At 35.1% G+C, this 23,634-nt stretch overlaps 1 protein-coding gene across 11 annotated transcripts in view; it reads left to right on the top strand.

The window, feature by feature from the left end:
• Ahi1 (Abelson helper integration site 1) overlaps nucleotides 1–23,634 on the top strand; it is a 179,432-nt gene that overhangs the window by 128,426 nt on the left and 27,372 nt on the right. For 8 of the 11 annotated variants that reach the window (XR_007345822.1, XR_007345823.1, XM_048798685.1 and 5 more), the window contains 2 exons: nucleotides 12,767–12,929; nucleotides 16,308–16,405. Coding sequence is in view for 9 of the 11 variants with exons in the window: in XM_048798685.1 (XP_048654642.1) it covers nucleotides 12,767–12,929; nucleotides 16,308–16,405 (261 nt within the window). In the remaining 2 variants the exon portion in view is untranslated. Of the gene's footprint in view, nucleotides 1–12,395; nucleotides 12,430–12,766; nucleotides 12,930–16,307; nucleotides 16,406–23,472; nucleotides 23,548–23,634 lie in introns of those variants that run through there. The other 3 variants (XM_048798698.1, XM_048798705.1, XM_048798712.1) reach the window with 3 other exon arrangements.

Below are 23,634 nucleotides of genomic sequence, written 5' to 3'. Positions count from 1 at the left end.
GTCACTGGTACCACCAGCTGCTTGGTTCTTACCAACAATACCTTGGTAATACATTAGGCTAATCTGGTTCTTTCATGCCCCACATATGTTGCTTTCTCCATCCATTGTATTTCCCCAGTCTACTCTTTTATTCCATTATCATAGCCAGAATCAGGATTACCCTCTTGGACATGGAAAGCTATAGTCTCTTTGTATTTTTGCTTGTACTGTTGCTTTTTTTCATCATAAGCATCTTTGCCTCCAATTAACAATCTTTCTATGATTTTTATAACAGCTTTATATAAATATAGTTCATATAGCAAAGAATTCTCCTTTTAAAATATACACTTCAGTGATTTTTACTGTTTAGATAAATACACAACCATCACCACTATTTTTAAAACACATCCATTGCCCCCCCCCACTGCAAAAAAAATTCCCAAATATATTAGTAGTTACTTCCCTTCATTTATTTCTCCCCTCTCCCCCTGAGAGCTGTAACTACTCTCTCTCTGTATGGATTTACGTATTCTGGATGTTTTATTATAAATGTAATCATATACTGTAGCCTCCTGTGTCTAGCTTCCTTCACTTGACATGCTTTCAGGGCTCATCCTTGTTGTAGCATATATAGAATTTCCTTTCTGTGGCCAAATAAAATCATTATTTCAATGTATACCACATTTTGTTTATCCATTATTCCATTTTGGGTTACTTCCATTTTAAATCTTGTGAATACTAACTGCTATGTGAACATTCATGTATAGTTTTTTTCGTGTATGTAAGGTTTCAGTTTTCTGGAAATTTAGGAGTAGAACTGCTGCATCATAACATTTTGAGGAACTGCCAAAATATTTTCTAAAGTACCAAAACTGCTTTAAATGCCCTCAAGTGAATGAGAGTTCCAGTTTTTGCACATCCCATTTGTTATTATCTTTTTTTTTAATCTCCTAAATTTGATTTGCATTTGCCTAATGACCAATGGTGTGAGCATCTTTTGAAGTTCTGTGAGTATGTCCGCTTTGGAGAAATGTCTAATTCAAATCCTTTACCTCTCTTCTAAATGAGCAAATTATGTTATATTTTATTAAATTATATAAATTAGATATATTTTTAAATTAACATTGTATGTGTAAGAGATAGATTCAGAGTTTATTTTATCAAACCTAAATATACATTTTTTGGAGTTGAAGTTATAAGACATATTTAATTTGGTTTATGGTCATATTTATTTCTGAGTAATACAGAAAGCACTATTATTTTATAACACTCAAAAAAGAATTTTAGGAGTTGAATAATAATTATACCTTACTCTTTTTAAATATTTTTTTAGTTGTAGATGCACACAATATTTTTTTTTATTTGTTTATTTTTATGTGGTGCTGAGGATCAATCCCAGTGCTTCATGCGTGCTCAGGCAAGTGCTCTACCACTGAGCCAAACCCCAGACCCTATTCCTAACTCTTAATTGAGTACTTACTATGTGCCAGACACATCAGATATAAATTTATTTATGAGTTATATGAAATAAATTGTGTACTTATGAAAGCTGTATATAGGACACATTTAGATTTTTGTATCTAATTAAGTTTATCTTTTTATTACTGATTTGTAAGAGTTCTTTGTCAACTCTAGATACAGGTTCATATTAAATACACAGATTTAATGGATACAAGTTCTTATTAAATACACAATTTGCAAATATTATCTCCCATTCTGTAGGCTTTCTTTTCTTTTTCTTGATTATATCCTTTGAAGCACAAAATTTTGATAAATTCCAATCTATCTACTTTATCCTTTTGTCACTTGTGCTTTTGAATTCATATCTAAGAACCCATTGCCTGATCCAAAGTTACAAAAATTATATTCCATATTGCCTTATGAAAGTTTTATAAATACATTAAGTCTTATAAGCCATTTTTAGTTAATTTTATATATAGTGTGAATTATGGATCCAACTTTATTGTTTTGCACTTGGCAATCCAGTTGTTGTAGCCCTATTTAGTCAAAAAAGTGGGGATTTTTTTTCCTCATTTTACAATCTTAGCACCTTTCATTAAAATTAGTTGACCACAAATGTAAGGGTTTATGACTAGATTTTCAGTGTGTTCACATTGATTCATATGCCTATCCTTATGTCACCATTACACTGTTTTATTTTTTGTACCTTTGTAGAAATTTTAGAATCAGAGTATTTCCTACCACTTTATTCTTTTTAGAAATTGTTTTGGCTATTCTAGATTCCTTGAATTTTCTGATCATCTCAATTTTTGTAAAGGTTTTTATAGGAATTATGATGAATTATAGATAACATTGTAAAGATGTTATCTATAAATTCATCATAATTCCTATAAATTCCTATATATTCTCTTCCCATCTATTGGTAAAAATATTTCCATTTATTTAAATCTTAAAATCTTTTTGAAGAGTGTTTGTGAGTTTTAGCATATCAGTCTTAGACCTATGTTGTTATATTTATTGTGATGCATTGTAAAGGCAATTGGTTTTATAGTCAGATTATTCACTGCTTTAATATTTATTATGTATCCTACATTTAAGAATATATGTTTTGTTGTTATTCATTTATTCCTCCATTATTCATGTTTTTGTTAAAATTGGTGGGGTTTTTTACTATACTATTTTAATTCTCTTTTCCTTTTAATATTTCCTTGGGTTAGTTTATTTTTATTTTTATTAATTTAATTAATTTATTTATTTATTCTAATTAGAATCAAAGAATGCCTTTTGGTTCATTGTACACAATTGCAGCACAACTTTTCATTTCTCTGGTTGTACACAACGTAGCATTTCACCATATGTGCAGTCATATGTGTACCTAGGGCAATGGGGCAATGATGTCCATCTCATTTCACCATCTTTTCTACCCCCGTCCCCCCTTTCTTCCCCTTCCTCTCCTTTGCCCAATCAAAGTTCCTCCATTTTTCCCATTATGGATCACCATCCACATTCAACCTTTGGTTTTGGGGATTGGCTTACTTTGCTTAGCATGGTATTCTCCAACTCCATTTATTCACCTGCAAATGCCATAAATTTATTCTCTTTAATGCTGAGTAATATTCCTTTGTGTATATATACACCACAGTTTCTTTATCCATTCATCTATTGAAGGGAATCTAGGTTTGCTTCCACAGTTTAACTACTGTGAATTGAGCTGCTATAAACATTGAAGTGGCTGTGTCACTATAGTATGTTGATTTTAAGACCTTTGGGTATAGACTGAGGAGAGAGATAGCTGGGTCAAATGGTGGTTCCACTCCAAGTTTTCTACGGAATCTCCATGCTGCTTTCCAGATTGGTTGCACCAATTTGCAGTCCCACCTGCAATTTTCCCACATCCTCGCCAACTTACTGTTGATTGTTGATAACTTATCAACTTATTGTTGATAACTGCCATTCTGACTGGAGTAAGATGAAATCTTAGAGTAGTTTTGATTTGCATTTATATATTTGTTGATCGAATGTGTATCTTCTTCTGAGAAGTGTCTTCAGCTCCTTAGCCCATTTATTTATTGGGGTGTTTGGGGGATTTTTGTGTTAAGTTTTTTGAGTTCTTTATATCTCCTGGAGATATAAAACATGCTTGTGGCAAAAATTTGCTCCCAAACTGAAGGCTTTCTCTTCACCTCATTGATTGTTTCTTTTGCTGAGAAGAAGATTTTAGTTTGAATCCATCCCATTTATTGATTCTTGATTTTATTTCTTGCACTTTAGGAGTCTTGTTAAGGAAGTTGTGGCCCAATCTGACATGATGAAGATTTGAGCCTAATTTTTCCACTTTTAGGCACAGGGTCTCTGGTCTAATTCCTAGGTCCTTGATCCACTTTGAGTTGAGTTTTGTGTATGGTAAGAGATAAGAGTTTAGTTGCATTGTGCTGCACATGGATTTCCAGTTTTCCCAGCACCATTTATTGAAGAAGCTATCTGTCTCCACTGTATGTTTTTGGCACCTTTGTCTAGTATAAAATAACTATATTTATATCAGTTTGTCTCTGTGTCTTCTATTCTGTACCATTGGTCTACATGTCTATTTTGGTGCCAATATCATGCCTTTTTTTTTTTTTTTTTTTTTTTTTTTTTTACTATAGCTTTGTAGTATAGTTTAATGTCTTGTATTGTGATACCTCCTACTTTACTCTTCTTGCTAAGAATTGCTTTGGCTATTCTGGGTCTCTTATTTTTCCAAATGAATTTCATGATTGCTTTTTCTATTTCTATAAGGAATGACATTGGAATTTTAATTGGAATCACATTGAATCTGTATATCACTTTGGTTAGTATGGCCATTTTGACGAGATAAATTTTGCCCTATCCAAGAGCATGGAAGATCTTTCCATCTTCTAAGGTCTTCTTCAGTTTCTTTCTTTAATGCTCTGTAGTTTTCATTTTGAGGTCTTTCACCTCTTTTGTTAAATTGATTCCCAAGGTTTTTTGGTTTGGATTTTTTTTTTTTTTTTTTTTTTTGAGGCTATTGTGAATTGGGTAGTTTTCCTAATTTCTCTTTCAGAACATTCATCACTGATGTATTGGGTTGTTTTCTTAATAGTTACACTTTAGTGTTATACTTAACGTGTTAAAATAATCAGTTTGGATTAATAACAACTTAATAGTATATATAATCTTCGCTCCAGTATAGTTTTTTCCCCTCTGCATCCTTTGTGCTATTATCCTCTTACAAATAACATTTTATATGTTGTAAAGCCCATCAGCATATTTTTATAACTATTTATTTTTTAATATTTTTTATTAGTTACTGATGGACCTTTATTCATTTATTTGCTTATATGTGGTGTTGAGAATCGAACCCAGTGCCTCACACATGCTAGGCAAGTGCTCTACACTGAGCTACAACCCTAGCCTTATAACTATTTCTTTACAAAGTTGTTTTCTAAGTCAGATGAAGAAAAAAGTATTACAAACAAAAATATGTGTGCTTTTATATTTATTAGGTAATTATCTTTATTGGTGTTCTTGATTTCTTCATGTAGATTTGAGTTATCATCAAGTGCTCTTTTATTTCAGCCTGAAAGACTTGCACCAGTTTTTCTTGAAGGACAAGTCTTATGGCAATAAACTCTCTGATTATTTATCTTAAAATACATTAATTTTTTTCTTCCTTTTCAAAGGATAGTTTGTTGGATGTTGAATTCTTAGTTGAGTCTTTTTGTATCATTCTACTAACTTCTGGCCTCCACATTTTCTGATATTTACTTATCTCTGCTAAGTGATAAGTTGTTTTTTTCTCACTGTTTTTTAAGATTATCACTTTAGTTTTCATTTTCAACAGTTTGATGTCTTGATGTGAATATTTTTTAGTCTTCCCTTTCCTCCTCATTCTTTGTCTTCTGTTTTTATTATATGCACAAATCAGTAAATTTGATGGTGTCCATAAGTCTCTCAGACTTTCTTCATTTTAGTTCACTAATTTTCTTTCTGTTCCTCAGACTAGATAGTTTCAATTTATTTTTCTTGAAGTTCACTGATTCTTTCTTCTGCAAGTTCAGATCTACTGTTGTATCCCTCTAGTAAATATTGTTCTTTTTAACCTCAGAATATTATTCAGTTCAGATTTGAGGGGATTTTTAAAATGCTCTTTCTGTTGATATTTTCTTTTGGTGGGAGATTATTTTCACACTCTCTTAATTGTTTAGACAGATTTTCTGTTAAATCTTTGAACATCTTTATATTGCTAATTCAAAATCTTTTGTCTAGTAAGTCCAACTTCTAGATTTTCTCATAAATAATTTCTACTAACATTTTTGGCTCCCTGCTTGGTTATATTTTTCTGTTTCTTTGTGTCTTTCATAATTTTTTGTTGTTGATAACTAGACACTTGAGACAATATAATGTGGCAAACGTGGAAAACAAGTTCTCTTAGTCCCAACTCATGTCACCACCAAGGTAGATGCAGTGTTAAACAGTTGTCATTGACTGTTTTTGACAAATGCTCTAGGACTACAATCTTTCATATAGCATACTCTGAGTCATGTCTAATAAAATGACACCTGAGAATGGAGGTTTTCTGGGAGCTGCTCCACAGTCTTAGAGTAATGTTTCTCTGTAGATGGAAGTTTGGAGGCACTCAGCCCATCTGTCCTCTCCACTGACTGCTAGGCAACTATATTTCATAGCTATTATATTTTTGAGACTGTTGGCTTTCAAGCATACCATAGAGCTGGCAAGGAAGTACTGGGAATGTGTCAACTTAAAATACAAAGTTTGCTGTTTTTACCAAAATGCAGCTGCTTTTTCTTTCATACATAACATTTGGTTTGTTGCAAGCCTTTGGTTAGTTTTCAGATTTCTGATAAAGTTGATTTGGAAGAATTTTGACAGTGTTCTTGACTTTATGCAGGAGCCAATTTTTATGATTCCACCATTCTAGAAGTGATTCCCTTCTGCTCATATATTCTGAAGCTCATGGTTTTACATTTGCTTCTTAAGATTCTGTTTGCTACTTTCTATGTAAAGTAATTTTTGGCAATTTTTAGAGTCCCCTACTCAATAGTCTATATTTCCCTGTGTATCAAAATTAGGATTATGCACTGAAGTGGGAATGTCTTATCCTTTCTAATATTATATCTTCATCTTCTTCTTCATTAAACCAAACACATAAGCATATATGTGAACTTTTCCAACAATTTTTGGATTGACATTGAAATTAGAAATATATAGTACTCATTGTTTTAGTGACATGAGCAGTTAATTATTGATGTCTGGTTATTACCTTTTTCATGTAAAGATACTATTCAAAATTTATGTTTTTCAACTTTCTATTATTGTAATAAATTTCCCAAGATACCAACTTAAAAAGGGGAAACATTTGTTTGGCTCACAGGCTTGGATGGTTTTAGTCCATGATTGGTTGGCGCTATTGCTTTGGGGCCAGTTGTAAGACCATATGCCATGAAAGAAGTACATGGTAGAGGGAGCTGCTCATCTCCTGACCAGGAAGCAAAAAAGAAAGAAGAGATTGATGTTTTACAAACTCTTTAAGGGCATGCCCACAGCAATATAAGATGGCCCACTGAGTCCCATCTTTTAAAAGTTCTAGCACCTCCTAGTAGCATCTTGGCTGGGTACCAAGTCTAACACATATGAGTTTTAGGGGATACACATATCCTAATGATTGCATTCTACCCCTGATCCCCAAAGGCTCATGTTTGTCTCAAAATGCAAAATGCATTCAGTCCATCTCCAAGAATCTTCAGTCTTAGCTGTGCCAACATTGCTGGTCCAGTGTCTGCTCTGAGACTCGAGAAACCCAGCCATGAGTCCCTGTAAAAATCAAAACAAGTTATATACTTCCAAGATACAACAGTGCAGGTAAACATTTCCAATCTAAAAGTAGTAAATAGGCATAGAATGTAGTAATCGGATCAAAGCAAGATCAATAAAAAAATATATTTTATAGTCTTTTTTGGCATATGATCTAAATAAACACTTCTGAAAAGAAGAAATACAAATGGTCAATAAATATATGGGAGGAAGCGTTCAATATCATTAACAATCGTGGAAATGTAATCAAAACTGTAACAAGATACCATCTTACCCCAGTTAGAATAATTATTATGAAAAAATTCATAGTAACAGATGCTAGTAAGAATGTGGACAAAAAGGAACCATTGTACACAGTTTATAAGAATGTAAATTAGTACAACTATGGAAAATGGTATGGAGAGTTCTCAGAGAAGCACAAAGAGAACTACCATTTAGTAGTTGCATTCCTAAGTGTATATTCAAATTAAAAGAAATCAGCACATAAAAAAGATACCAAATATCCATATTTATTACAGCACTATGTACAATAGCTATGTAATCAACTTAGCTACCTATCAACAGATGAATGAATAAAGAAAATGTGATATAAATAGATACATAGGAGTAGAGATATGTGTATGTGTACACACAGACACACACACTGAAGTATTATCTAGCCATAAAAAGAGTGAAATTCTGTTGTTTGCAGTAAAATGAATGATACAGAAACTTCTTACAGTTTTAGAGGCTAGGAATTCCGAGATCAAGGTGCCCAACATGACCCCACCCTACTCCCTGAGCAATATCAGGGAAACATCAAGACATCACATTAAACATAATAAACCAGTACAGAAAGTTAAGTATTCTTAAGAATATGTGGAAACTAAAAGAAACAATGAGTAAAAAAAGTTAACCTTAAAGGAGAAGAGGGATGACTAGGGATTGGGAAGGAGAGCAAGGGTAAAGAAGGCTGCATGTACATGATTAAATCATGATATAGGCATATATGGAATATCACAGTAAACCCCACTAATCTACAATAAAAAATAAAATTTTTATTAGAACCTTTTCAATAAAACACTGAAGATTCACTATAACAAAGTATGTGAGTTGTGATATCCAGTAAGAAAAGGTTTAATTGGTACCAATTATATTTGAGCTACTGTAACAAAATACCATAGACCAAGTGACTTATAAACAACAGAAACTTCCTACAGTTTTAGAGGCTAGGAATTCCGAGATCAGGGTGCTAGCAGATTCTATGTCTAGTGAGGGTCAGTTTCCTAGTTACAGATGACACCTTTTCTCTGTATCTTCATAGGGTAGAAGGGCAAGGAAGCACTTAGCCATGATTGTGTTCTTGCAACTTGGCTTTAAAAAAGAGAATCCAAGCACATATAGTCCCCAATTAGAATGGTTTAACTTTAGGATGGTGTTGAAACAGTACCCATATGACTATTTTGTTTTTTGCTTTCAGTACAATATTTAATATATTACTTAAGATATTCAAGATTTTGTTATAAAATAGGTCTTATGTTAGATGATTTTTCCCAACTTTAGGTTAATGTAATTATGCTTTAGTCCATTTAAGGTAGAGTAGGATAAACAATGATGTTTGATAGATTAGGTGTTAAATATATTTTCAATTTATGGGCTTATTAGAATATAATCCTAATATAAATCAAGGATCTCTGTATGTAAACAAAGTGGATTTTGTGAAATATCTCATTTCCCAGTTCTGTTATTACTGACGTGGACATATTAGCTCATGTGTTTAAACTTTTGCACAGAATGATTTCAAAACTATCTTGTCAGCTCAAGAGGAAGATCATATTGCTGAGGATAATTCTGTCCTACCGACATGCCAACCACTATGGGGAAGAAATGGTACATTACAGAACATACTTATCAGGAGAATGGCCAAGACATTTTCTGTAGTAAGGCTTGACAGAACAAGGACAAGATAAAGCTAGCGTTAATTCAAAAACAAACCACTTGATGGGACTATGCTTCCCAACTTTTTAAAAAGAGTTTTACAGTATCAGAAACATAATAAAATCTAATTATAGATGGAAAGGTCATGATTTATACAGAATCTACTGCCAAATTAAGACAAATAATGAAGTTTGCTATGTAAAATATGACTATCAGAAAAGAACAAGTGGTTTTCACACAAGAAGATAAAAGCACAGTGCATAGAAACACACACTAGAACACAAGCAGATTTTCAAGCCATGTGTTTTTTGTCTTATGTTTCCGGTATGTTAAGAAAATAGTCATAGCCAAATGGTCAAATCACAGTGCCAAAATGTGGATGACTGGCACATTAATGCTGATTCCTTGTTGTGTAGCAATTCCATACTTAAATATCAATAAAGGTATGATGGAGACACGCTCCACAGATTTTTCTAGTATTCTAGAGAATGTGTCCTTACCTCCCATCACCCTCCCAAGATTGCTGGTTGTGGGGTTTGATGACAAAAGTATTGTTTCCACATCAGGATATTTGTAGTTCCAAGACAGGATGATGGTCAGGAATTCATCTATTACCATTAGTTTGTGGGACTGCACTAGTCTGCTTGGGGCTACCGTACCCCCAAACACCATAGACTGGATGACTTAAACAATAGACATTTTCTTTCTCACAGTCTTGGAGCTAGAAGTCCAAGATCAAGATGCTGACAGTATTGACTTCTCCTGAGGCCTATCTTGTTTTGTAGACAGTCACCTTCTCATTATATCCTCACATGGCCTTTTTTCCCTGTCATATATGCTCCTGGTGTCTCTTTCTTTACTTATAAAAACACTAGTCCTATTGATGAGGGATTTACCCTTATGACCTCATTCAACCATAATTGCTTCCTTAAAGGTCGTATGTTCAAATACAGTCACATTGGGTGTTATGGTTTCAACCTAAGAATTTTGAGGGCATAATTCAGTCCATAACATTCATAGAGTATAGAGCATATTGATAAGTACTAGCAGGCCATGTGACTTGATGTGCTATATTTCGTTATTTAAGAAGAGGATACAGTAATCAGTGGATACTGTAATAGGAAAAATGTAGTGTGGGATCTTATACAAGGTCTTATGGACCCTTGTAACTCTGAAGGGATTCTTTAATGAACAGACCCTCATGGAAAATCCAGTAAGATTTTCCAAACTTCAGTTTGAAGAGCTCCAGATTGCTAGTAGTCCACACAGGGACAAGCCTGATGTGAGGCTTCCTAAGTGATTCTAATGCATACACTGACTGCCTTTTCAATAGTCAACTAGGACTCAAATAAATAAGCATACATTGATCTTGTCTTTGCATAAGTAAGACTCATTAAGTTTGTGGTATCTCGGTGTGGCAGAACTGGGATGAGGAACAATAGGAACAAACCATTATAGAGTTTCCTGAGATTGGGGTTTTGTGCATCATGAAAGGGGCACAATGGGCCTGCAGGTGATCCAGGACACTTGGTGTTCTTGGCATAGGAAACTCCTTATGTGCCGCTATCCAGAAATGTATTTTAACCTCCTTTCCTCTTTGCTTCTTTCTCCCCGTAGATGATTCTAGACAAAGATGGCCTATAAATGTGTTTGGTCTTCTGAAAACAAAGAAAAAGAAAAATCTAGGTTATAAGTTCTGATCCTACCACTGACTAGTTTATTTGACTTGCTAGTTTATTTGACCTTAATTTACCAGTTATTAAATTATTTGTACATCAAATTCCTCATATGTCCAATGAAAATAAGAATATCTGCCCTCACAGCATTTTCATGTAGGCTCAGTAATGTAACACACAAGTACCTACTATGCTGTCCAGAACATGGTAGACATACAATTGTATTTAATTAGTTTTTCTCTTCCATGATGGTGCCAAGTAGGAGAATGAAGAAGACAATGTCTGGAGAAAGAAGAAAAAGGGGGAAATTAAAGTTTCTACTTTTACATAAGTGGTTTAGCGTCAACATAAGAAATTTATAAACCTTAACATCCTGCACTGCATGTTGTAAATTAAGTACTATGCTAGGCAGTACAATAGGCGTTGCATTTGAACCATTTAGATTATTGTTACTGCCCTTTACCATATAGTGACAAGTTAATTCCAAACATGATACATTAAAATTGCCTGTTGATATGTTAATAAATCTTACTGAATATGTTTAAAGGTACCAGAACTGTTTTGTAAACACTAATAGAATCCTCTGCTGAAAACCCTTCCATCTTTCCATTGGCCATATTATTGAGTCTGAATTCCTTCACCATGCATGATCTGACCCCTACTTCCTCCATTACCCTAACTTCCCCCACCCTGCTCTCTTGGCTCTCACCCACAATGCTTGGCTCCCCTTATACTGAACTATTTTGAGTTTCTTTTTACTGGACTCTTATACATGTGGTATAATCTGACTGAGATACACTTTCCCTCTGTACCTGGCTAATTCCTGATTATCCTTTAGTTTTCCTGCAAAGTCTTAATCAAATATCTCTTGTAGAAATATCTACAAGATATCTATTTACCATGTGTACTTAATATAGCACCAGGCACATTAGGATTTCAGTAGTTGTTAAGTGAATGAATCAGCACTCAATCTGCTTGCAAAGGATTACAATGATTTTTTCCATTTCAATAAAGTTGTGTAACCTGTACATTTTCAAACCCTTTTAAAGTAGAGGGGGAAAAAAACAGTAGAATAAGTGTATTCTTCGGAATACTTATTATTATGTCTTACTTTATACAATACTTCAGATCTAATACAGATTAAAATCTCCCTTCCTTTAACTGCTATGAGGGATTTTTAAATGCTTATGCAGCCACTTCCATACCTTTTGACTTGAGTTTTTCAAAAGGGTGTGTGTGTGTATATATATATATATATAATGATTACTATAAAACACAAAAAGCCCTTTTCTTTTAAATTTGGACCTAGTGAAAGTGAAAGTAAGCTTAGAGGATATTTTCAAAGATAGTCAGAAGATTTAGATTGTTTACAAAAAACACCAAAAACTATGTGTTTCTAGAGAAACTTATCTCAAAAAGAGACATTAACAATAAACTAGTTATCACAATGAAGTTGTACAATCAGATTATTCCATTGAGCTTTTCCTTTTTGTGAAACTGTTAACCTTCTGGAGAATTTTCTTTCAGGTGCATCTGCTTACACAGAGAACAGGATCTAAAGGTGTAGTATAAAACACTTCTAAGAAAGTGAATGGCGTGTGAGCTTTTTTGTATTTGCTTCTCAAGTAATTTACTTTAAAAAATTAACATCTGCTATTTTGAAGCTAATCTTAGTGTGTTGAATGTTCTTAACCATTTCTCAGTCCCACAGTCTTTTATCTTGTTGCTCCTGCTGTCTTCCCACCACCCCTGGTTCCATTAGCAAACCCTGAGACAGCCTCAGACTTACCCAAGTACTGCTTTGGTTTCAGCTGCTCTACTGCAACAGGAAGTGAGTGTTGGGGGTTTCTCTGTGGCACAGTTGTGATAAAGCTGTGGTGGTCTTATCTCTCTCTTAGGTAGTGGCTCTTTATGACTATACAGCAAGCCGATCAGATGAACTAACCATCCATCGCGGAGACATTATCCGAGTGTTTTTCAAAGATAATGAAGACTGGTGGTATGGCAGCGTAGGAAAGGGACAGGAAGGTTATTTTCCAGCTAATCATGTGGCTAGTGAAAGTAAGTTTTATGCTCCCTTCCTGGTTTACTAATATGGTCTAACTGATAGTCCAAGATCTTTATCATTTTTTACCCTTTAATTTACTGTCTTTGTAATCTTTGCATGTTTACCAATGGGTTTTTCTTTTCATACTCATGATGTAAAAAAACAAAAAGAGGAGGCACTAGCATGCCCCCAAACTACTGTATTCTGCAACTGGAATGTTTGCTGATTGTACTTGTCATCCCAGGGGACTTGCCCTGTGACTTCAGCTTTCTCCCTTAGTTCCTTTTACCCTGCCACCAACTACAAACATTTTCATCACCTCTTCTCTCTCCACAGTGACTCCTCAGCTGATGAGCATCCTAAGAACCCTTAGTTCCCCAACTCCCACTTTGCACACTTCAGTCCTAACTGGTCACCTGCTAAAACAAAAGTACAATAGATTGTTCCATCTCAAGTATATTAAGCCTTCGCTTGTGAAAGGAAAAAAATCAACTAGAAAAGAAATTCTAAATATGAATTCTGAACGCTGTAGATTCACAGCCAGGCCTTGAGAGGTGAAAATAGAACTAACAAAGCCTGAAAATAAAGGAAATAATTTTTTTAAAAAGGAAAAAATTATGGTAATACTTCTTCAAAAGAATTCTTCCTATCAGTAGTTAACTTGCAGTGTGGAGAAAGCACAATTGCCAGGGACCATGAAGATTGCCTTCTAATCCTAGCTCAGCAAGTTACAATGAGGTGCCTCAGTTTCCTCCTGTGAAAGAAAGACATTGAGCTATATCAATTCTAATTTTCTTCCAGAAACACTAAAATCATATGATTTTGATTTAAAATGTAGTAAATTGAGAACACTCTGTTTAAATATTTTTTGTTAAGTCTTTTGTTACCACAAAGAAGTAATTGTTATAAATAATGGTTGGTTTTCAGGCTAGTCTATGAAACCCCATCTAACTCAAACCATGACTGAACAAAGGTACTATTGATTCCTAACCTAAGTTCTGAATTTTGAGAGCAAAACAGATGGGAGGAAGAAGAATTTGTTTCCTCCTTAATTAGTGAGTGCTGGTCTAATTCTAGATAAAACTATCTTTGGCACCTTGATAGTACTGTGTCTGTGCCCTCCTTCCCCATGCCCCTCTCCCCATTTTCTCAAGTGGCCCCAAGTCTCATTGCAGATCCTTTCCCCAGCTTATCTGCTGCCTTCAGCAAACTCCTTCCCTTTAAAAAGATATATATATCCAAATTACCTACTTCTCTCTCTTGCAACATAATTCATAATTTTTTCTGTGCCACTGTTTTAATTATTTTTTCCTAAATAACAAATGACTGATACCTCTTAAATATACTTTTCCTAGAGGTATATTTTTATGTTTAAAATGCATAATGGAGAAAACTTAAAATGATCTGAGAGGAAGGGAGAAATGTTAGGACAAGCTAATTCCTGAGTACATGTAAGATAGCATTTAAGTCATCTCCCAAAAGCTCAGTATTTCTAACTTTCAGAATGTAAAAATATCCATGCTAGCCTTTCTTTCCTTTCCAGTGATGGCTCTTGCACAGAATCAACAGCCAAGGTTAAAAAGGGGTAGCTAAAAATCAAGAGCTGCCACACAATCATAACTACTCTGGAGGATTTGGTAATTTTAACTAGGTCTTACAATCCATTGTTCCTGTAAGATTCAAGTGAAAACATCTACACCTGTTTTTTCATCTGGCAATATATGAAGATTGTGTGCCTTTGGGGGATGGTGGTATTAGGTGTTTTAACTTCAGTTTATAGAAATAACTCTTAGGCTTGCAAGTCCTGACAGGTTATAGATATTTGATCTACAGTGAGTTATAAAATTTGTTTTTCTTTCATAATAATCAAGTCAAATCTCTGAAACATATTACAATGATGGTTGGTGGTTGTACACAGAATTAATTTCTTATCTTGAGACCATTCTGCAACTGATAAAACTCCTTATTATGTCCCAGAATAATTGATGGTGGAGTTTTTGTTTTTTGGGTTTTTGGGGTTTTTTTTGTTTTGGCATCGGTCATTGCTTCTTGGATGAGCACTGTAAAGGCCAGAACAAACAGGGAAGAAAACTTTCAGACTACCCAAGAATATAATAATTGAATTCTCATACTTCATCAGAAGAGAATTTTCTTTTCCCTTTTATCCTGCTTTTTACTTGAATTTAACAAAAACTGAACTGCCTGGTTTTTACACTCAAGGAAAAAAAATGTTTCTCAGCATATTCCACTCTAAAAATAGTAAGAGGAATTATTCCTGATCTTTATCTGAAGCCAAATATGCAAAACAAATGTTCTAAAGGAGTATATATATTAACAGAATCTATACCTGCTGTTCAATTGAGAACCATGTTCTTTAAGAGAACAGCACAATGACAGAAAATGGTACCCCATTATTGTAAAGGACTTACTCTCTTTGTATCTTAAGTCACTGGAAAGAAGAACAAGATCAGCTTCCCTTAATCACATCTAACACTCTTTTCTGTAAGAGATAAAGAAACCCAATAATAATACCAACCCATATCTAAAGCCAGCTAATATATCTTACAATCTTAGTTGTACATTTTTGATCAAATATAGTTTAGCATTTTCTTTCACTTCAGAGTTGCTTTTAACCAAAATAGAGTTTTGTTTTAAGTCTTTAAAATTCCTATATAGCTCTGTAGGTTTAATATCCTGTATAGATTTAATAGATCATATAGAGTAGAGTAGTATATTTAAAACTCTAAAGTCAACACTGTATAGATTCAACATCATGATAGTCCTGGAACCATGCTTCTTCATTAATGAAATGAATTCTATCTTCCCAAATTATCCTTTTCCTGTACCTCTGCCTGGTGAAACCTGCCTACTCAAAGTCCATCACACTCCCACATCTTCCTTTCAGCATTTTTTCATTCCCACATTACTTTGTTTTGTTGTTATTCTCTTTCAAGTAATACCACATTGTATCTTATATTGTAGTTACTTGTGAACATGTCTGTCCCTGACCAGGTTATAAGCTCCTTGAGAGCAAAAACTGTCTTTTGATCATCTTTCTATCTCCGGCAGTACCTAGCAGACAGCCTTGCTTACAGTAGGTTCCTGGTGATTGGGGATTGAGATAAAATGAAGTAAGCATCTCTCTTACCATATAGTAAGTGAGAATGGTACCATCTACGTTTCTGAAATCCTGCTGATTAAAATTGTCCAATAATAATTAATGTTTAAGACAACAAATTTCCATCATGAATAAGTGCTATATAGCGTGTTGCTATACCAAGGAATTGAACATTAATTCCTCTTTAATTTCATATATGCTTCCTCTGTTACTATAACCCTCCCCCAAATAGTGCTTCTCAATATAAATACATAAATTCCTTTTTCACTTCCAGCACTATATCAAGAACTGCCTCCAGAGATAAAGGAGCGCTCCCCTCCTTTAACCCCCAAGGAAAAAACCAAAACAGAAAAGCTTTCAGCTCCTCAAAAGGTAATTGTTTTAAAGAATTCAAGTATTGTATATGTATGTTAATTTTTTCACTCTCTATGCATAAAATGTTTCTATATTTTCATGCTTATAATCCTTCATTGTTTACATTATTTCTTTTGATCTTGGCACCAACATTATGAAATACATAAGGCAAATGTTGTTATAGCCATTTTCCAGATAAGGAAACTGAGGAGGCTCAGAGAAAATAAAGTAGACCCCCCCACACACCCCAAGTCACGGTCTAAGTGATAGGACGAGACCCCAAAGTAGAACTTGTGACATTAAGTGTGATGCTATTTCCACTCTATATTTGTTTCTTCAAATTTGATAATTGGTGCTACTGTCAGCTCCACCTGGGAGGTACACATTTATGCTAAAGGTCACTGGAGTCCACACAATAAATGTGTTCTGTCTTTATGGAGTATTTCTTTTACTTGCCAGTAATCTAAAACACTTTCAAGTTAAAATGAATGTGGATGTATTATCAGCCATAGAAATGTGGGTTATTTCTTTTTTGTTGTTGTTGTTTTGTTTTGTCTGTGCCATCAGATTCCTCAGAGACATCAGTCACTCTTCTTTTGATGTTAGTTATACTTCAGTGAAAGGTTTAACAAGCACTGTACCATTATATATATATATTAAACTTGTTTTATTAAGTGACAGTAGCTCTTGCCTAAGTGACAGTAGCTCTTGATTGAGTAGCCTCGCTATTTCTTAACTCTGGTGAACTGACATGTACTTTTTTTTTTTTAAACAAATATTGGTCAAGAAACATAACATTACAATATCATGATAAAGTTCTTTTGAACCTGTCATGTACCATTCATCCATTTAACCTGTATTTATTGAGCTCCTACTTCCAGGACAAATATTTTTAGTCCCCACCAAAACAGGAGTGAGTAGACAAGACACTTGCCCTTCAGGCAAGTGGGTGAGACATGAGTGAGCAAGAAATTCCAACAGACTGGGAACTGTAATGAGACTGTGTGCACAATGCGAGTTCAAGTGCTTGACTTGAGGCTTTTAGGATGAAAAACTATATTCTATGTAGATGAACTTAGAAAACACATTTGAGGGTAAAAAAAAAATTTTTTTTTGCACATACCTTACTTCCGTGATGATTTTTAATGATTAGGTCTGGGGAACATGGAACATGTATCTAATGGAGAGAGAAGAGAAATGCAGGAACCAGGCCATTGAGAGCTTATTGTATTGTGCTAAAATGCTTTAATTTTATTCTCCAAAGGGAATTCCTTGAAAGAGATAACTCAGGGAGTGGTTTGTAAGGATTTGCATGTTAAAGAGATCATTTTAGGGCCTGCCGCATGTAGCTCAGTGGCAGAGCGCTTACCTGTGTGAATCCCTGGGTTGGATCTGTAGCACTGGGGGCGGGGGTAGGAATTGTTCTAGTGACAGAATAGTATTTGGATAAGACCTAGTGCAAGGAAACTAGGAATCCATAGAAATAAAATGTGCAATGCTGAACTAGTGGGGATAGAGGAATAGGGAAATAAGGTATAATTGGCAGAATTTTATGGTTCAGTGAATATGATTAATGAAGGAATGTTGGATTTTTATAAGAACCCTAGCTTATTATACAGCTGAATAGATGGTGGTACTGTAGGAATTATGAAGTGACTAGGAAGATTTGGGGAGATAGAGACAAGGGATGGTGAGTAGTAGGAGATAAGCTCAGTTTTAGACATCTCAATTTATTAGTGTCTATAGTGCTCCCTGATAGAAGTATTCATCAAGGGTCAGAAATGCAGGATTGAATTTTGAGAGAGGATTGAGATTCAAAATTAGATGAAGAGAAATTAGTGTATTCATTGTATTATATCAGTAGATAGAAGCTTGTAACAGAGACTGTAGCTCAGAAGAGTGTTGTCAAGTTCTAACAGACAGCCAAGAATAAAACCCAATTGAACACTAGTATTAAGGAAGTCCAAAAAAAAAATGGAAATATTAAGAAAAAAATATTTTAAAAAATAGTTAAAGAATGAAAAGCTAGGAGAGAAAAGTTCAAGGAGAATATAGTCATAAGTAGCCAAGCAGGAAAGTTACCTAAGCATTTGGTAATCAAAAGGATCCTAGTAGCTTTGCACCAGTATCAGTGCAGTAATGAGGATTAAGGGTAAATTAAAAATTGAATGGTGCCTCAGCAAGGGAACTCATGAATGTCATTCTCAACATGTCACTTAAAAGAATAAAAAAGGATTGGAAGAGTGGCTGGAGGAGTGACCTGGTGTCCAGGAATGATTTTTTTTTTTTTAATGTTGGAGAGACATATAAAATTATATACTAAGGAGACAAAGCCAATGGACAGGTTCAAGACCCATAAAACACATCAATGGTACAAGTGATCTTGGAGGAAGTGGGAAGGTTTTTTGTTGTTGTTGTTTTGTTTTTTAATCAGAAAGAGATGTATAGATGAGCCTTGATGTAGAAGAGTGGTTCTCACATAATGGTGATTTTGCCTCCCAATAGACATTATTTGGCAATGTTTGATGACATTTTTTGTTATTTCACCTAGAAGGAGGGGGATATTACTGGCATCTAGTAGGTAGAGACCTCCCAGAGTCAAATCTAGACCCTTTGTACATACTAGTTTGATACCCCCGGCCATGGAGCTATCAGAGGAGCTACCGTAAATAATGTTGCTAAACCTTTTAGAGTGCAGAGGACAGCCCCCTTCAACAAAGAATTATCTGCCAAAAAAATGTCAGCAGTGCTGAGCTTAGAGCAATACCCTTCTAAGGCAAGTAAGTGTGGATGAGAATGAAAATAAGTTGATATAGTTGAAGTATAGAAAGAATATCTTTATGCTTTCCAAAACAGAAATCAAGGTCCACATCTAATGTGAGGAACAAAAGAGTGAGATTAAAAAGAGACTATTTGAATCCCTCCAAGAAAAGTAGGAGCAAGAGTTCATTTGGGAAATGTAAAAAGATTTCTCAGTACTTCTGGTAACTGCTATTGGGATACCATGAAAATGTAGGTTCCACAAATCTCTGTAGTTGCATTTTTTAAAAAAATGTTTTCCTTTTTCCTAAGTTTTTTTGGTTGTATATGGACACAGTACCTTTATTTTATTTATTCATTTTTGTGTGGTACTGAGGATCAAACCCAGTGTCTTATACACGCTAGGCAAGCTCTCTACCACTGCACTACACCCTGTCCCCCCTAGTTGTATTTTTTTCTTCAGTGGTGCTCAGTATCTTGGGCATAGCAGTGGAAAAGGTAAATTCAGTTTGAAAGATTTGAACTTGTATGTATGTTAGAGGAACAAGAGGGTAAGAGATGTGATAGCCTTGGTAAGAGCCATTGGAGTGATATACCATGGAGGATCAGCCAGATTAAAGAAGATGGAGAATCAAGAGAAGATTGACACACTTAGAAAGCTAGGTTCCTTGCAAGTTTGCAATAAGCTGTCCATGTCCAAGTGGAGGCATAGAAGTGTACGGTAAGGGACTTAGCAAGCTGGAGCAACTATAGTGTTTAAGGCCAGAAACTCTCTTGCTTATTTAATATTTCATGTATCAAGTACTCCAGGTAATGACTGATAGAGTGTGCATAAGAACTGAAGTGAAATTAAGGACACATTAATAACATTGAGCTGGTTCAGGAACTATGACCCAGAGTATCAGACAGTTTGTTCTCTTCAACATTAAAATTTCCAGGTGATAGCAAAAATTGGTTTATAGAGTAAACTGATGAAGTAGGAGCCAATGTCCTTAATTATTGTGGTAGAGTACAGGTCTCATCCTTGGCTCTTGTTGCAGTCACCTAAGAAATTAAAAAACTGAATATTGGTGACCATCACCACACCCTGCAGATTTGATTTAATTGATCTAGAATGGAACCAGAGTTTTCTAGGTGATTTTAATTTGCAGTTGACATTGAGAACCATAGTGTTAGAGTACCCATGAGGTCCAAAGGTAGGTGGCCGCCACAAAGATAAGTAGAGGGTGTTATAGCCAGTTGTCAAAACAAGTAAGGAGAAGTGCTTTGGAAGTACAGTAGCCTAAAATCAACAGAAGAGAGCTAAGAGGAAACCAGTATTAGCTCCTGGCTACCATGGTTCACAGTTAGATATGTGAGAAAACAGCCTATGCTACAAGGAACTGAAAGGAAAAATGGTTTCTGGGTAAAACAACAGTTTCAGGTAACAGCAAGAACATAAAGTAATGGTAACCTGCAACAGTTTGGGTACTACAAATAATACAGTCAAAGGAATTTGCAAAGCAAGAATTGGAATTCAACTATGTGCAAATGTTATATGTGTAACATTACCCATTGTTCACAATTTGGCACCAGATTTAAGAATTTAGGCAGATACTTGTCTTATCAGGTTTTGTTAAGGTTATCAGGTTTTGTTAAGATTTGGCTTAATAAATCTTCAATAGACCAATGGGTTAAACAACAAACATTTATTTCTTACAGTTCTGGAGAATGGGAAGTCCAAGATTATAGTGCTGGTAGATCCAGTGTCTGAAGAGGGCCACTTTTCTGGTTTTCAGCCCTGTTGCATCCTCACAGGGCAGAGGGCAAAAGGAAGAATTCTGTGTGTCTCTTCTTATAAAAGTACTAATCCCATTCTTGAGGATTCCACCCTCATGACCTCATTACTTTCCAAAACTGTCACATGAGGGTTAGGATTTCAACATATGACTTCAGGGAGAAACAAGCACATAACTCATAATAATGCTAATTTGAATGTACTCCCTAAAAACATTTAATGCAGTAGAATCATTTTTAACATTGGCATGGGGAATCATTATGATAGCTAACATGTTTGGTCTATATCAAAAACTATGAGCAATATTATGAAAATATGGCCTTTACTTGTAGTGACTTACTGATATCCCTGACTTTGCATCATGCTGACCAATGAAATTGAGGCTAACTCCACCTCTAATGTATTCTTGTTCAGTACCCATGAATTAATTCTGCGTGAGCCAGAGGAAGTTAAAGGGACTGTCAGTATCTTTTTGGCTATCTGTAAGGTTGGTATTGTCCTTCCTTTTCTATGTCTCCTAGGAGAAGAGATATGCAAGATTCTGGCACATTTACCAACAGAGCAGGTGTGTTAATTTCTCTGTGATCCCCAGTGTGCCTATGTTCCTGAGGATAGGGATTACTGATTCCAAGATTCCCAATTCTCACTGCTGAGCTACTCCTCTGATTAGATGGACTCACTGCATAATGGTCTTAGTTTAGAGTGTAGTTGATTTGGGGGTTTTGTGTGGCTTTTTTCCCTTACAGACTAATCTCCAGGCTTCAGACACTCCTTTACATTCATCTTAGCAGATCAGTTCCTCAGATAGCTGTCTTGACCCATAACTGTCTGCTTCAGGCTAATCCCACTGATGTCCCTACCCTAATTCTAATAGAGTTCAAGGAACGTACAGACATGCAAAATAAATCACTTTATAAAATAAAATAGGTAAGGCTGAGGGCATAGCTAACATGCAGGTGTCCCTGAATTCAATTCCCAGCATTGAGAAAATAATAGAAAATAAATAGGTAGGTAATCCAGAAGTGTTCAGAGGATAACCCCTTAGGCAAGGCAATAGTAAAACTCTCATGGAAGAAATGAAACTTGAATTTGAAGGCATTGAAGTTTAAGATACAAGGATTCTTTTAGTTGAAGAACATGATTTGATCTGCTTTAGCTGAATCCATGTGTTAGGATAGAATTCTACAGGGGACTGAAGGAGTTGTTCAGTGTAGAGCACTTACGTGGCATGTGCAAGGCCCTGGATTTGATCCCAGTCCTGCAGGGGGGGAAAAAAAAAGAGGGAGTGGGGATGAGAGAGTTCTTATTTTTTCTCCTAGGATATAGTATATGTATATTAGACAGTGTTTACTTCTCTTCTAGAAGAAAGAAATGATCTATGCTTATGTAAAAAGAAGTCCCTGAGACACATAATGTTGGCCCTATTAAAATACTATGGGTACACAGAGTTATGAAGCTAACAGCCAACCCTTGAGAAATATGAAACTGAGCTTCCTTAGCACCTGGCTAGTTGCATTTTAAGTTTAGTTCCTTTATCAAAATATATATGGTTTGATTTTATCAAGATCCTGCCTTAGAAACCTACCACAAAATCCATCAGATGTTTAACTTCATGTTCAAGTCTTATTATCACGTGTGAGATATATTTTTTAGAAAGAATTTGAAAAGTAGTTTCTGATAAATAATTAGGATTGTGTGGGGTCTGAGTTCATAGAATTATAAAGTTAATGTCAGGAAAGGACCTTAGAGATCATCCCTGATGGTTCTAATCAACTCCTTCATTTTACAAATTAAAATTGAGATCCAAAAATTAAGAGATTCATTCAAAATGACCTGCTAATTAGGATAATAGCCTTAATATTCTCAGGCCAGTTCCCTTTTTCCTCCACCCACCTAGTCAATGATACACATCATCTTTACCTGCACAGTTGGCCAGGTTTGTGTCACCGTGCTTTTTACATTCCTGTTTTATGTTTGTTTCATTGTACCCTTTTTCATGTGGAAGTTCTAAATAGTGTATTCTGTATGCTTTTCATTTTTGTTTTTGAAACAGTCTTGATATATTGCCCAGGCTGGCTGCAAATTCCTGGGTTTGAGCAATCCTCCTGCTTTAGCCTCCTGAGTAGCTGAGACTAGTCTTATACCTGTGCCTAGTCCTATGCTGTATACTTTAAAGGAAAAAGAAAAAAACTCAAAAAACTTTTTCTTTTTAAATTTTTTTCTTATTCGAACTGTACAATAAGAAGCAAAATTATACCTTTTAATGGCTTGGCAGCTGCCACCTCTTATAAATTTATCCCAGTGGAACGCACCTGCTCTGTTGGTAAATGTGCCAGGTACATTCCAGCATTTAATCTGGCTTATTGAAATGGTGGTGGGTGATGGCAACATTGGTTGCTGACACTTTCACTGCACAAGGAGAAAGCAAGGGTTGAGTTTTTCCTGAGGGTAGGCTGGAGAGTCCCCAGACAAATCAATAACTACTTATACAACAGGGTCTTGCTAAGTTGCCAAGAATGGCCTTGAATTTGTGATCTTCCTGCCTCAGCCTCCTGAGTCCCTGGAATTAAAGGCCTGTACCACTACCCCTGACAATAGTGTTACATAGTACAACTTTAGATACTCTGAAGACAGAGAGATACCCATAAACACTGAAGGTAATCTATTTATTGTCTACTATTTTTCTAGTATATTTTTTTTTTTTTTTTGG

This window comes from Marmota marmota, unplaced genomic scaffold (assembly GCF_001458135.2).
Source record: "Marmota marmota marmota unplaced genomic scaffold, marMar, whole genome shotgun sequence".
NCBI classification, from domain to species: Eukaryota; Metazoa; Chordata; class Mammalia; order Rodentia; family Sciuridae; genus Marmota; species Marmota marmota.
This window is presented reverse-complemented; position numbering and strand designations above follow the sequence as displayed.